Raw genomic sequence first — 13,613 nt, 5'->3', positions numbered from 1 at the left:
CAAGCGATACTTGTTATGTGTTACGTCAGAGCGATACTTTGTTTAATTACAGTCACTACATGTATCCAGAGCGATACTGTGTTATATGTTACGTCAGAAACGTACTTGTATTTGTGTTTACTTTAATTAAACAGTCACTACATGTATCCGAGTAAGGTGTGTTTATATTACTTTAATTAAACAGTCACTACATGTAACTCCGAGTTACTTTAATTAAACAGTCACTACATGATGTGTTTATGTAAACAGTCACTACATGTATCCGAGTATGATGTGTTTGTTACTTTAATTAAACAGTCACTACATGTATCCGAGTAAGGTGTGTTTATGTTACTTTAATTAACAGTCACTACATGTATCCGAGTAAGATGTGTTTGTTACTTTAATTAAACAGTCACTACATGTATCCGAGTAAGATGTGTTTGTTACTTTAATTAAACAGTCACTACATGTATCCGAGTAAGATGTGTTTGTTACTTTAATTAAACAGTCACTACATGTATCCGAGTAAGATGTGTTTATGTTACTTTAATTAAACAGTCACTACATGTATCCGAGTAAGATGTGTTTATGTTACTTTAATTAAACAGTCACTACATGTATCCGAGTAAGATGTGTTATGTTACTTTAATTAAACAGTCACTACATGTAACCGAGTATGATGTGTTTATGTTACTTTAATTAAACAGTCACTACATGTATCCGAGTAAGATGTGTTTGTTACTTTAATTAAACAGTCACTACATGTATCCGAGTAAGATGTGTTTATGTTACTTTAATTAAACAGTCACTACATGTATCCGAGTAAGATGTGTTTATGTTACTTTAATTAAACAGTCACTACATGTATCCGAGTAAGATGTGTTTATGTTACTTTAATTAAACAGTCACTACATGTATCCGAGTAAGATGTGTTTGTTACTTTAATTAAACAGTCACTACATGTATCCGAGTAAGATGTGTTTGTTACTTTAATTAAACAGTCACTACATGTATCCGAGTAAGATGTGTTTATGTTACTTTAATTAAACAGTCACTACATGTATCCGAGTAAGATGTGTTTGTTACTTTAATTAAACAGTCACTACATGTAACCGAGCGAGACGTGTTTGTTACTTTAATTAAACAGTCACTACATGTATCCGAGTAAGATGTGTTTGTTACTTTAATTAAACAGTCACTACATGTATCCGAGTAAGATGTGTTTGTTACTTTAATTAAACAGTCACTACATGTATCCGAGTAAGATGTGTTTATGTTACTTTAATTAAACAGTCACTACATGTATCCGAGTAAGATGTGTTTATGTTACTTTAATTAAACAGTCACTACATGTATCCGAGTAAGATGTGTTTATGTTACTTTAATTAAACAGTCACTACATGTATCCGAGTAAGATGTGTTTGTTACTTTAATTAAACAGTCACTACATGTATCCGAGTAAGATGTGTTTATGTTACTTTAATTAAACAGTCACTACATGTATCCGAGTAAGATGTGTTTATGTTACTTTAATTAAACAGTCACTACATGTATCCGAGTAAGATGTGTTTGTTACTTTAATTAAACAGTCACTACATGTATCCGAGTAAGATGTGTTTATGTTACTTTAATTAAACAGTCACTACATGTATCCGAGTAAGATGTGTTTATGTTACTTTAATTAAACAGTCACTACATGTATCCGAGTAAGATGTGTTTGTTACTTTAATTAAACAGTCACTACATGTATCCGAGTAAGATGTGTTTGTCACTTTAATTAAACAGTCACTACATGTATCCGAGTAAGATGTGTTTATGTTACTTTAATTAAACAGTCACTACATGTATCCGAGTAAGATGTGTTTATGTTACTTTAATTAAACAGTCACTACATGTATCCGAGTAAGATGTGTTTGTTACTTTAATTAAACAGTCACTACATGTATCCGAGTAAGATGTGTTTGTTACTTTAATTAAACAGTCACTACATGTATCCGAGTAAGATGTGTTTATGTTACTTTAATTAAACAGTCACTACATGTATCCGAGTAAGATGTGTTTTATTAAACAGTTACTTTAATTAAACAGTCACTACATGTATCCGAGTAAGATGTGTTTGTTACTTTAATTAAACAGTCACTACATGTATCCGAGTAAGATGTGTTTGTTACTTTAATTAAACAGTCACTACATGTATCCGAGTAAGATGTGTTTATGTTACTTTAATTAAACAGTCACTACATGTATCCGAGTAAGATGTGTTTATGTTACTTTAATTAAACAGTCACTACATGTATCCGAGTAAGATGTGTTTGTTACTTTAATTAAACAGTCACTACATGTATCCGAGTAAGATGTGTTTATGTTACTTTAATTAAACAGTCACTACATGTATCCGAGTAAGATGTGTTTATGTTACTTTAATTAAACAGTCACTACATGTATCCGAGTATGATGTGTTTGTTACTTTAATTAAACAGTCACTTTCATTAACTTTAATTAAACAGTCACTACATGTATCCGAGTAAGATGTGTTTGTTACTTTAATTAAACAGTCACTACATGTATCCGAGTAAGATGTGTTTGTTACTTTAATTAAACAGTCACTACATGTATCCGAGTAAGATGTGTTTATGTTACTTTAATTAAACAGTCACTACATGTATCCGAGTAAGATGTGTTTGTTACTTTAATTAAACAGTCACTACATGTATCCGAGTAAGGTGTGTTTATATTACTTTAATTAAACAGTCACTACATGTATCCGAGTAAGATGTGTTTATGTTACTTTAATTAAACAGTCACTACATGTATCCGAATATAGATGTGTTTGTTACTTTAATTAAACAGTCACTACATGTATCCGTGTAAGATGTATTTGTTACTTTAATTAAACAGTCACTACATGTATCCGAGTAAGATGTGTTTGTTACTTTAATTAAACAGTCACTACATGTATCCGAGTATGATGTGTTTATGTTACTTTCATTAAACAGTCACTACATGTATCCGAGTAAGATGTGTTGTTTGACGGTTTTGTTTTACAATAATTTCACAGCTTTGTAAATTTACTCTGTTAAGGCCTTTCACTAAAGAGCAATCGCTTAGTATATGCCCGTAGTGCAGTGATACACAAAATAACTGGCGGCCATTTTTGTTTCTGAGGAGAAGACATATCTATATGAATAATAAGAAATAACATTTATTTATGGTACACTAATTGGGGAACCTGTTTTTTCAGCTTATAATTATCACTCTTGTTGGCCCGGATGTAAGCTCGATAAGGGTTTTATTGTTGGAGGAAACCGGAATATCCGGGGAAAACCCACGGTATTAGGACAGGTGACCCGTAACCATTTTACGTCCGTTCCGATAATCGAACGAGACACACCTAGATCTATGCTGAGTGGATTTGTTGCCTTATGGGGTCGTGTAGAGCATGAATAAAAAAAACCCAGCATTATACTTGTATAGGTATGATACTTTGAAACACATATAAAATATTATTTCCGGATAATCCGACTTATCGTTAAAATGTTCCACAGAATTTCAGAACATTGTTTTACAGCGTTTCTGTTCTATTATAGGGCGAAAGGTAGTTTTATGTGTATATGTCACAGTAAGGTGGAGCTCATATGACAATATTATTGACACTAAGTATGATGATACTGTTATCCTCAAAGTCCCATCTGAATGGTATTGTCTGGTTAGACATTAAATCTTGTAGAGGCCAGGGTGATCCATATATTCTGTGACCATTTCACGGTTACATATTTGTTTTTAATTATTTAATTATTATTCAGTAAGGTATTATTTGTACCTGCTATATTTATAGTTTTGTGCAAGATGAAAAATCCGGGAAATCTGAACATCATCATGACGTTATGACGTCATCTATGGTGTCATGTGATGGTAATTCTTTTTCAAAATGGCGTCACAAAATCAGAAAGCTGGAGAGATAGTGCAGAGTCATTCGCCAGTAAACGTGATCTGTAGTATACAAAAGAAGTAGCCATCGGATGCAAAACTATCACAGCAACAACAAGTATATAGATTGTTAAATACATTCTAGTAGACGGGATCTGTGGAATGGAAGACACCAAACAAACGTCCAAAGACTACCAGGTGCGCCGAGAACATTGAGGCTGTTCAGAAAATTATATCGGAAACTCCAGATATTTCAGTTAGAAAAGTGCTCGGTGACATTGGAAATAGGATCAGCTGATTCAAACTCCAGCTAGGGAAGTGTTTACATAATGTTATGGTTTAACTTGAAGCTGTTTCCATACAAAGTGCCAGCGATGCAACATTTCAAGGATACCGATGTTACAATGAGACTACAGTTTGGTCATTGAATGACTGACAACATGGATATCACCGATAGCGTATTGTTTTCAGATGAATCCCACTTTTATTTAAATTCACAGCTTAACAAGCAAAACTGTCGTGTATGGGGAAAGGAAAAACCAGACTATTGGAAAGAGAAGCTGCTGCATGATGACAAAATGACGGCCTGGTGTGTGCTCTGTTCGGTCGGACCATTTTTCTTTGAAACAGAAGGTGAAACGACATCGGCAAACAGTGGACGGTATTTAAACATGTTAAAAAGTAAATTCCTTTCCGTATTCAGAAAGAGAGGTATTGATGTTGATGGTGTTTGGTTTCAACAGGATTGACTAACGCCAAAACATCAGGATTTGTGTTAACTTGGCATCAGGAAACATGAGGAGAAAAGCTTCTTTCTTACCGGACAAATTATGTGTGGCCTCCCATTCCCCGGATCTAAACCAACTGGACTTTTTATCTTTTGGGGTTATTTGAAGGACAGAGTGTACAATCCTTGATCTGAAGGACGCAACTGACAATTTTAATTCTCAATTTCAATTCACTTGGCTATTGGAAAAAGTTGGACAAAATTCCGGAACAGGTCTCTGCTACCAGTAAGGATGTACTTCTGTTGGGTGACTTAAATCAAGAAATGTTGAAATTTACTCCAAAGTCACACGTCAAAAGGAATAACATCAATACTATCATAATGTCCTGATGTAATCTTAGTAAATAACGAAAATAATATCTGTTGAGCTAAAAAACAAGTTTGTGAGTGCTAATTATTTTCTACCAGCAATCAGTAAAAAAACAAAAACGAAAAAAGAAGGTATTGGTTCACGAATATTCTTTCATAAGCGCGAAGCTTTCAATTTCCCTATTGTGAAATTTCCATTTCTGGATAGCAACATTGCTTCTTACCAACCTATAGTATTTACATGTCGCAGTTGATTATACATTCAAGGGCCTGATCCCATCATCACGATATTCGTTCAGGAAGTCCTAAACTGACAGACAAACTCGTAACACAACGATTCAAATAACGTTGGTTGTTGGAAATTTCATGGTCACCATAGTGATCTCTTTGAGAAATATTCTATTTCTTTGTACGATATGAGGCTGGACGTATTTGATGCTCGTTAATTTGCCTGTTGGTTCCGTTTTAGTATACCTTGTTCTCATTTGAGAACGTGTCATTACTTACATGGATAGACCAAGATTACTTGGCAGATGTCGTCGATGAAGCAGAAAACGCTTACTCTTTCGAAACACCTGGTCTTATTCTCCTTGTACTTTTTCATGAGTCTCCATGTAATTCTTTCGTTTGTTAATAGTTTGCCCTGGTTTTATGGAATTTGAATTATAACTATGTTGGTATTTTTTTATATGTGGACGTGGTCTGGATACTTTTGACATTACTTTTTTGATGACCCGTTCTTGTTTTCGCAGCATGCCTCTCCCACTTCCCACCTCAATAAACAGATCGAACAGGTTTCGAGACAGATCGATTTTAAAATCTAATCAAAAGATTTTGTTGATGTTTTAATTGTTATATTTCTGACAAAGTAATGAACATTCTGATTCTGAATACATTATCACCGGTGTTTGATTTCTTCGTTTTTCCTTTGGCTTGTCCTTTGAAGACCTTGAATCCGATGTGCGATGGTGTGTACCGCGCGTGTCCATTTCCAAATCAGATGCCCAAGATACTCTCCTTTCAGATGGCATTTCACAGAATTTCTCTGCTGATCTGATTTCAAAAGCAGTGATATGTTCCTTAAAACCTTTCTTTGAGTCACCACAGCAAATCCTTGCCTGTTCCTCCTCGGCTGACGCTGTCGCTACTATGTCAGACTCAAATTTGTCCCGGTTTTCAGAATACATGTAGCTCTTTTCCGTTTCATTTCTCTGGTTCGTTGTGTTTTTCTTAATTTTCATGCAAGATTTGTGAATTTGCGGCGTGTTACTATCGGAACACATACCATCACTGCTGTCCAAATGGGGTGTCTTTTGCTTTAACGGTGACCTGATCACCTCATCTCTATGGATTCCTTCGCCTTTTGTAAGTGCATTCGTCACCTCAAGTTTGCTGCCGTTTGTTTCCAATCGAACAGGGTCGTGGTACGACACGACTTCAAATTCTTTAACATATCTCTGTGGTGTTTCCTGCTCTTTGCTTTCGGCAGTACAACATGGATCCTGGTGACGCACATATTTTGGGTTTGACGCCAGTTTCGATCTCGATGGTTCTGGTAGGACTTGAATAGGCATGGAAAGTTCTTGTCTGTTTAGAAATGACACAGTCCTGTGATCAACCTCAAAAGATGGCGCTAAACACGAGTCTATACCGGATAGTTCCTCAGTATCATAATTGTCCGCGAGGGACACGGATTTCATTTTCCCTTCATTTCGATCTGCCTTCTTTTTGTAGTATTCTTTTATATCTGGGTTCAGGTTTTCGCACACAACTTTTTCTGGAAAAACACAAAAATCATTCCATTCCTTAGGTAACGTAATTGAATTACAGTTTGTTGGCTGGCGAGACTCTGACGTCACAATCAGCTTTCGTCTCGGGACAGGACCTTTTCCAGGTACAACATCTCTTTTCGGTCTTCTACATCCAGCATTAGGGTATTCCGACCTTTCTGTTGCGAGAACCCGCCGTTCACGTGACTTCGACGCATCCCTTCCATCGGAAGGCAGCTTTTCTCGATACCGGTGTTGAGCATTTTCCTCACTCCAGAAGTGATGGAGGGGTACATTTCGGAGGCCAAGTAATGAACTGCTCCGTGGGAGAGGGTAAAGTACTTCCTCAATACCAATAGTGGAAAGGGACCTATAGATTTGCTCATTGACGTCATATTGACTTCTTACGTCCATTGGCGCAGCCAGCCCTTGTCGCTCCATGATGTTGAATACTTTTTGTACGCGATATGACACCTGTAATGATAAAAGCACTTGATTTTACTCAAGTAAGAGAGTAAGAGTGCATTTAGAGCCCTTAATGGATACGAAATGATGATGGGTTTAACTCAAGAATACCTGACACCAAAATGAAGACTCCCGGCCAAAGAATAAGCGTAGAGAAGTTGTGTTAATGAATAGACGAATGAAGGCTATGATACGTACATGTGTGCATGGTGTAAGATTTTATTGATATTTGTATCTGTAAAGTAGGCAGTGTTTCACCTCTGAATTGAATTAAATATGTGACTCCACGTGATGACCACGTGGGTAGATATTGAGCTAGCTACTATAGGTTCACAGAAATACCAAGGGCCAGTCTCCTGTAAACCTGGCAACTCTCTATAACCAACAACCTCTAACCGGTCTCCTGTAAATCTGGCGGCTCTCTTTAACCTACACCCTATAACCAGTCTACTGTAAATCTGGCGTCCCTCTTTAACCTACACCCTCTAACCAGTCTCCTGTAAATCTGGCGGCTCTCTTTAACCTACACCCTATAACCAGTCTACTGTAAATCTGGCGTCTCTCTTTAACCTACACCCTCTAACCAGTCTCCTGTAAATCTGGCGTCTCTCTTTAACCTACAGCCTCTGACCAGTCTCCTCTAAATCTGGCGTCTCTCTTTAACCTACACCCTCTAACCAGTCTCCTGTAAACCTGGCGTCTCTCTTTAACCTACAGCCTCTAACCAGTCTCCTCTCAATCTGGCGTCTCTCTTTAACCTACAGCCTCTGACCAGTCTCCTGTAAACCTGGCGTCTCTCTTTAGCCTACAGCCTCAAACCAGTCTCCTCTAAATCTGGCGTCTCTCTTTAACCTACAGCCTCTAACCAGTCTCCTCTCAATCTGGCGTCCCTCTTTAGCCTACAGCCTCTGACCAGTCTCCTCTAAATCTGGCGTCTCTCTTTAACCTACACCCTCTAACCAGTCTCCTGTAAACCTGGCGTCTCTCTTTAACCTACACCCTCTAACCAGTCTCCTGTAAACCTGGCGGCTCTCTTTAGCCTACGAACTCTAACCAGTCTCCTGTAAACCTGGCGGCTCTCTTTAGCCTACAACCTCTAACCAGTCTCATGTAAATAATAAGATGACCGCTAAAAGAAGATTACCTCTTTACTAAGATTACCGCTAAAGTAAGATTACCACTAAAATAAGATTACCGCTAAAGTAAGATTACCGCTAAAGTAAGATTACCACTAAAATAAGATTACCGCTAAAGTAAGATTACCGCTATAGTAAGATTACCACTAAAGAAAAATTATCCTTGTAATAAGATTACCGCTAAAGTAAGATTACCACTAAAATAAGATTACCGCTAAAGTAAGATTATAGTAAGATTATCCTTGTAATAAGATTACCGCTAAAGTAAGATTATCCTTGTAATAAGATTACCGCTAAAGTAAGATTACCGCTAAAGAAGATTATCCTTGTAATAAGATTACCGCTAAAGAAGATTATCCTTGTAATAAGATTACCGCTAAAGTAAGATTATCCTTGTAATAAGATTACCACTAAAGTAAGATTACCGCTAAAAAAGATTACCGCTAAAATAAGATGATAACTAAAGTAAGAATACCGCTATAATAAAATGACCACTAAAATGAAACTACACATATATTACACATAGCTTACTCTAAAAGAAGATTAACACTAAATATGTACGTTTACAGTATGTGGATCTGTTTGTATTACAGCAAATCGTTCTGAAATTAAAGACGATCCTTGAACGGTCAGTCAATCGGTTATTAAACAATACAGCATTGATTAATATTTCATTCAATAAAATGTTTAGGTTGTTTAAATTTATGTAACTTCATGGAATGTCTGGAACACGTTGGGCTGATTTCGCCAGGATGGGCACTGTTCTTTGCACATCAATACAGTGATTGGAAACCACCGCCCTGGTTAGTCAAACCTACGAAAGTTTTCATTAGGAAATTATACTGTAGTGACTATTTAAGTTCGTGTCAAATTGGTAAATTTCTATATTTCACCGGCAAAAATAGCATTAACATGTGTATTTAAGGAGGCGTTGCTTTTCCTTTATGGTCAAATTTTATTAATTTGTCAGATAACGACGAAACACTGGCATCCAAAATTAAACAGATGGATGAATCATGCCATGTCTAGTGAGTGTTAGGAAATATTCCAAGCTCCGAAACACATAGAGACAAACCAATGTATATTTGTACGGAAATTGACCAACTGACGTCAGAAACTGAAGGGTCACTAATTCTAACTCCAGTTGGTGAATTTCTTAATCTTTTCATTACTCCTTCTCAATACAATAGTATGTATTACTTGAATTCCCTTACCTGTCCAATTATTCCTTTTGACATTTTCAGAAATTTTAGAAATATAGCACGATTTTTGTGATATCGACATATACCATTAGTTATTTTTCTTGTTTTCTTTTTTTTTTTCTACAATTCATTTCTATCTTTTAGGATATGTAGTTTACAAATAAACGACATACTACATGTAGGTATTAATTATGAGTCTGCTCGGCAATTCCTTGAATGTACGTTAAATTTTCATCTAAAGCTATACATTTCCTTACTGTCTGGGAGCGTGAAGCGTGAAGCGTGATTAAAACATCATAGCGAGAAAGCTGTCGACGCCTTCCTTGTCAACACTCTGGCTGATAAAACCAGGTATAGACATCAACAGATGTCTATTTTACTGCTTACCTTCTCTGGTAGAAAACAAACAAACATAGATATACATAAAGATGTAGGGATAAACACAGACTTACCGGCTCTTTTTCCCGCGCTTTTTCCTTTTTCAGCCATCTGGATCTTTTGCTGTGTGAATCACTCCGGAATCTCTGGGGATGTAAAACCACAAATAAAAATTCGCACAAAATATACTCCTTATTGATTCTACTGGATACGTGGGACTGATTAAGCCCTAAAGTGACGCTACCCAAACTGGGACACTTCTCAAATATTTTATTTTGCAATATAAGCGAATATGAAGTATACTAAACAAAAATATGGTATCTATGAATTATTGTTTTATTTTTTGATCAGCCCATGTTTTCTTTGTTGCTTATCATCTCTATTAAAAAAAAAATAAAAAATGAAATTTTAAATATTTTTTCATGTTTTAAACATCGAAAGGTTGTGCTGAAATTATTTTTTCATGATAGATAAGTGACTGAGATGAATGAGAAAGTCGGTTAAATTTTATGAAATATTCAAGATTATGTTGATAATTTCTGTAAACGAACAGAATGAAAGAGGCGTTTTATTTTGGTAACCCTTAACCTGGTATGCCTGGCTGCGTTCTGTTTATAGGCATGTGTGTTGCTGCCATGTGATCAAAGCATGGAATGAAAGCTGGAGGTATACTTTTGTGAAATGTCAAAACAAAATACAGGATTTCCACACTCGATAGAATTTTTTGTACAGTTTTCTTCAAAAATTGTTTTAGTTTGGGCAGCGTCACGTTAACGTTTAATCTCTAACACAAACATTTTACTGTTAATTTCACTCATATTCTCTAAAGATGATCAATGCACAAACAGATAGATATGGCTTTACCTACCGTTGGCGGTTCTACAATCACATCGGTTATAACAATGTTGGATGACATGTTCCTGACGGCTACATGGATACGAAAAAGACCCCGTTCCTAACGCTTATGACGTCATAAAGGTACATGGTTGTCTCCCTTCTCTTGTCGAGTTGTCGCACGGTGGCGATGAAATACCCCGTAGTGGTCTTGGTACAGAGAGGAAGATCTTTGTCTTCTGATGAATAACAGCTTCATTTCACCAGATGAGATGAAAACTTTATTTTCCTCGAGATCAATTGCTATATAATATTCATCTGATTTATGTGTCATTTGCGGGCGCCGACAGATGATATACACCAGATTAAACACTAAGACACATGCAAGTCTTTCAATATTCCAGAATAAACTAAGCAAATACAACACTCATAACAATAGTAATCAGATTAAGATTGACCAAAATCAGTACAGTACAGAAAAGGCTATATTTATGATCACTAACGCTATCGTTCTCTCTACCAAGCAACTTGATTGGTTCCAGAGGAAAAAAACTGGCCAATTACAGGCTGATACGCTCCTTTTGAAGGTTACATACTTCAAAGCCATTACAATATACCGTTATGCGACCTCGAGATTCGTTTGATGTACTTCAATGGATCAAATCTGTCTGTTCGTCTTGTCCACAGAGTGTCGCGCATGGAACCTTCAATTTGCAATGGCATGTTCCAGGGGTGCAGAGAGCGAAAGTTTGTGTAACCTCTGGAGTATCGAGGATGACAGAGAAGTAAAGAAGCTTGTTGTATAATCATTATGAAATTTGTAAACAAAACATCTTCTCTCAGATTAGAGGTCAAGACCCCTCACAGAGTTTAGAGATCCTTTGCTGGCAGTAAGATAATCTGTGATTATCCGGGCATGGATTTTAGTTTGCACATTATACATTAATTTTGAAACTTTCTTTATTGTATATGGAATCCATGTGGTTTCTCCATTTACAATTACTACCAGAACCACAGGGATTTAGCACGAAGTTAAGACCCACGGTCCATGTATATGTATTATAGTGACAAGGGATGCAACTCCCGAGAAGGAAAAAACTGAACATATTTGTTTCCCTTTATGTTTTTGATATTCTAGGGACCGTAGATTTTAGTAGTACATACATTACCTTGAACAGAAATGTTGATGAACGAGGTTGACCAACTATAAACCAAACTGACCTGATGAATTCGACAAAATAGGTAGAAATGGCCAGGTAGACATCTCCCTGTCGGGTTGAAACACCGGCTCTTGACTCTAATGGAGGCTCAATAACCATGATAAATCGCAAAATCTACACTGCTTTCATTCAGTTTGCAAAAAGTCTTTTTATTTCATATCAACATGAAACTAAAAATATTCCTATAAATCTTAATTTAAAAACTTAATAAAAAGTACTTACATCGACCTACTTCTCGTGATTCAATATGTGAAATTGACAATAAAATTACATGTTGAGTTAGAAACAATTGTTCTCTGTAGAGAAATTTTAAAGTACGTGTACATGTTTGTTGATGATGCCAGAGAAAATTTACACCATTTTTTTTATCAATTTTTTGCATACGTTATTTAACCATTCAAGTTCCATATCACTACTGTTTTGTAAACTGTACATCAAATTGTACATAATACTGGACAAATTATTACATGTTATTTACTTATGCCAACACACAATTATTCTACTTTTAACTACAATAGACAAAGGGAATCTGCCAATCTCTCCAGAGATCATAAAATTTTGCGTGTTTCTTCTAACACCTAAAATTTGTTTACAAAATCGCAAATGAATTTTCTCTATAGAACTCAATTTTTAAAACCCCATACCTCTGCTGTATAAAGCATTATAGATACTGCTAGTGAATCAATATTTTCAATCGATGGTCAACAGGTAATAGAATATTTCTGGTTTTCAAATACACTGTAAACCTAGCTTTTTTAGACTGTTCCATTAATCTTGTTCTAGCTTTAAATAATTTTCGTTATAACTTACTGAAACACTAAGATAATATGACTCAATATTACTCTGGTACCCATGGACACCTGGTTGGTTACCGGGCATACCATTGGGAGTATTGGTAGGGGTCGCTGAGTCCGATGGGGAGGGTTGCGTATAGTATACGGGGTGGGAGGCCATGTTGACTGCAGGAGCACCGAACAATTCCCTATGAGCACCAGATATAATGTCACTTGTTGACGAGTACTGCTGACCACAGTACACGATGTTACATATATTAGGCGTGTGTTTACCATATGACCTATGACCATTTACACGTGTCTGTGGGCTATTGTTCGCTAAAGGTGATTTTTTTCTTTTTGCCCATTAATCAAAAACTCTCGTAAGACGAAGAGTTAATTTACATATAAATAATCTTGGCTAATTGTACGTGAGCGAGGATATCCTGGACAATCACATAACATCGGCAGAGAGAGCACAACGTGTGTATACACTATATGTACATGTATAGCTGGAATAGTTAAACAAATGTCCGATTTACACATTCAATAAAACACACCACCATCCAATGTAATTTCACTATATGGATACAAGTCAATATAAGAAGCCACATGCCAACTCATTACTCAGAAGGCAACCGCAATATCATAAAAATGTCTAATTACCTACGGACATGCGTGTCCGTTCAGCTTGACCGCCATGTATAATAAATCTTCGAAATAAAGCGTATGTAATAAACGAAATGTATGATAGAATATAAACGACATTTCCACATAGCGGTAAAGCTATAACCAAAACATATGTATGTTAATGTATGTGAATAGTAACAA

General features: G+C 36.1%; 1 protein-coding gene across 1 annotated transcript; it reads right to left on the bottom strand.

Annotated features, from left to right (window-relative positions):
* Positions 1–5,850: 5,850 nt before the first annotated feature.
* LOC132561091 (uncharacterized) lies at positions 5,851–12,963 on the bottom strand. Its single transcript, XM_060225822.1, has 4 exons — positions 12,852–12,963; positions 10,826–10,882; positions 10,030–10,109; positions 5,851–7,248 (listed from the first exon to the last, which is right to left on the bottom strand). The coding sequence occupies exons 1-4, from the start codon at positions 12,961–12,963 to the stop codon at positions 5,851–5,853; spliced, it is 1,647 nt and encodes a 548-aa protein (XP_060081805.1).
* Between the last annotated feature and the right edge of the window lie 650 nt (positions 12,964–13,613).

Source organism: Ylistrum balloti, unplaced genomic scaffold (assembly GCF_031769215.1).
Source record: "Ylistrum balloti isolate Yb309-2 unplaced genomic scaffold, AGI_CSIRO_Ybal_v1 Utg371146, whole genome shotgun sequence".
Taxonomy (NCBI): Eukaryota; Metazoa; Mollusca; class Bivalvia; order Pectinida; family Pectinidae; genus Ylistrum; species Ylistrum balloti.
This window is presented reverse-complemented; position numbering and strand designations above follow the sequence as displayed.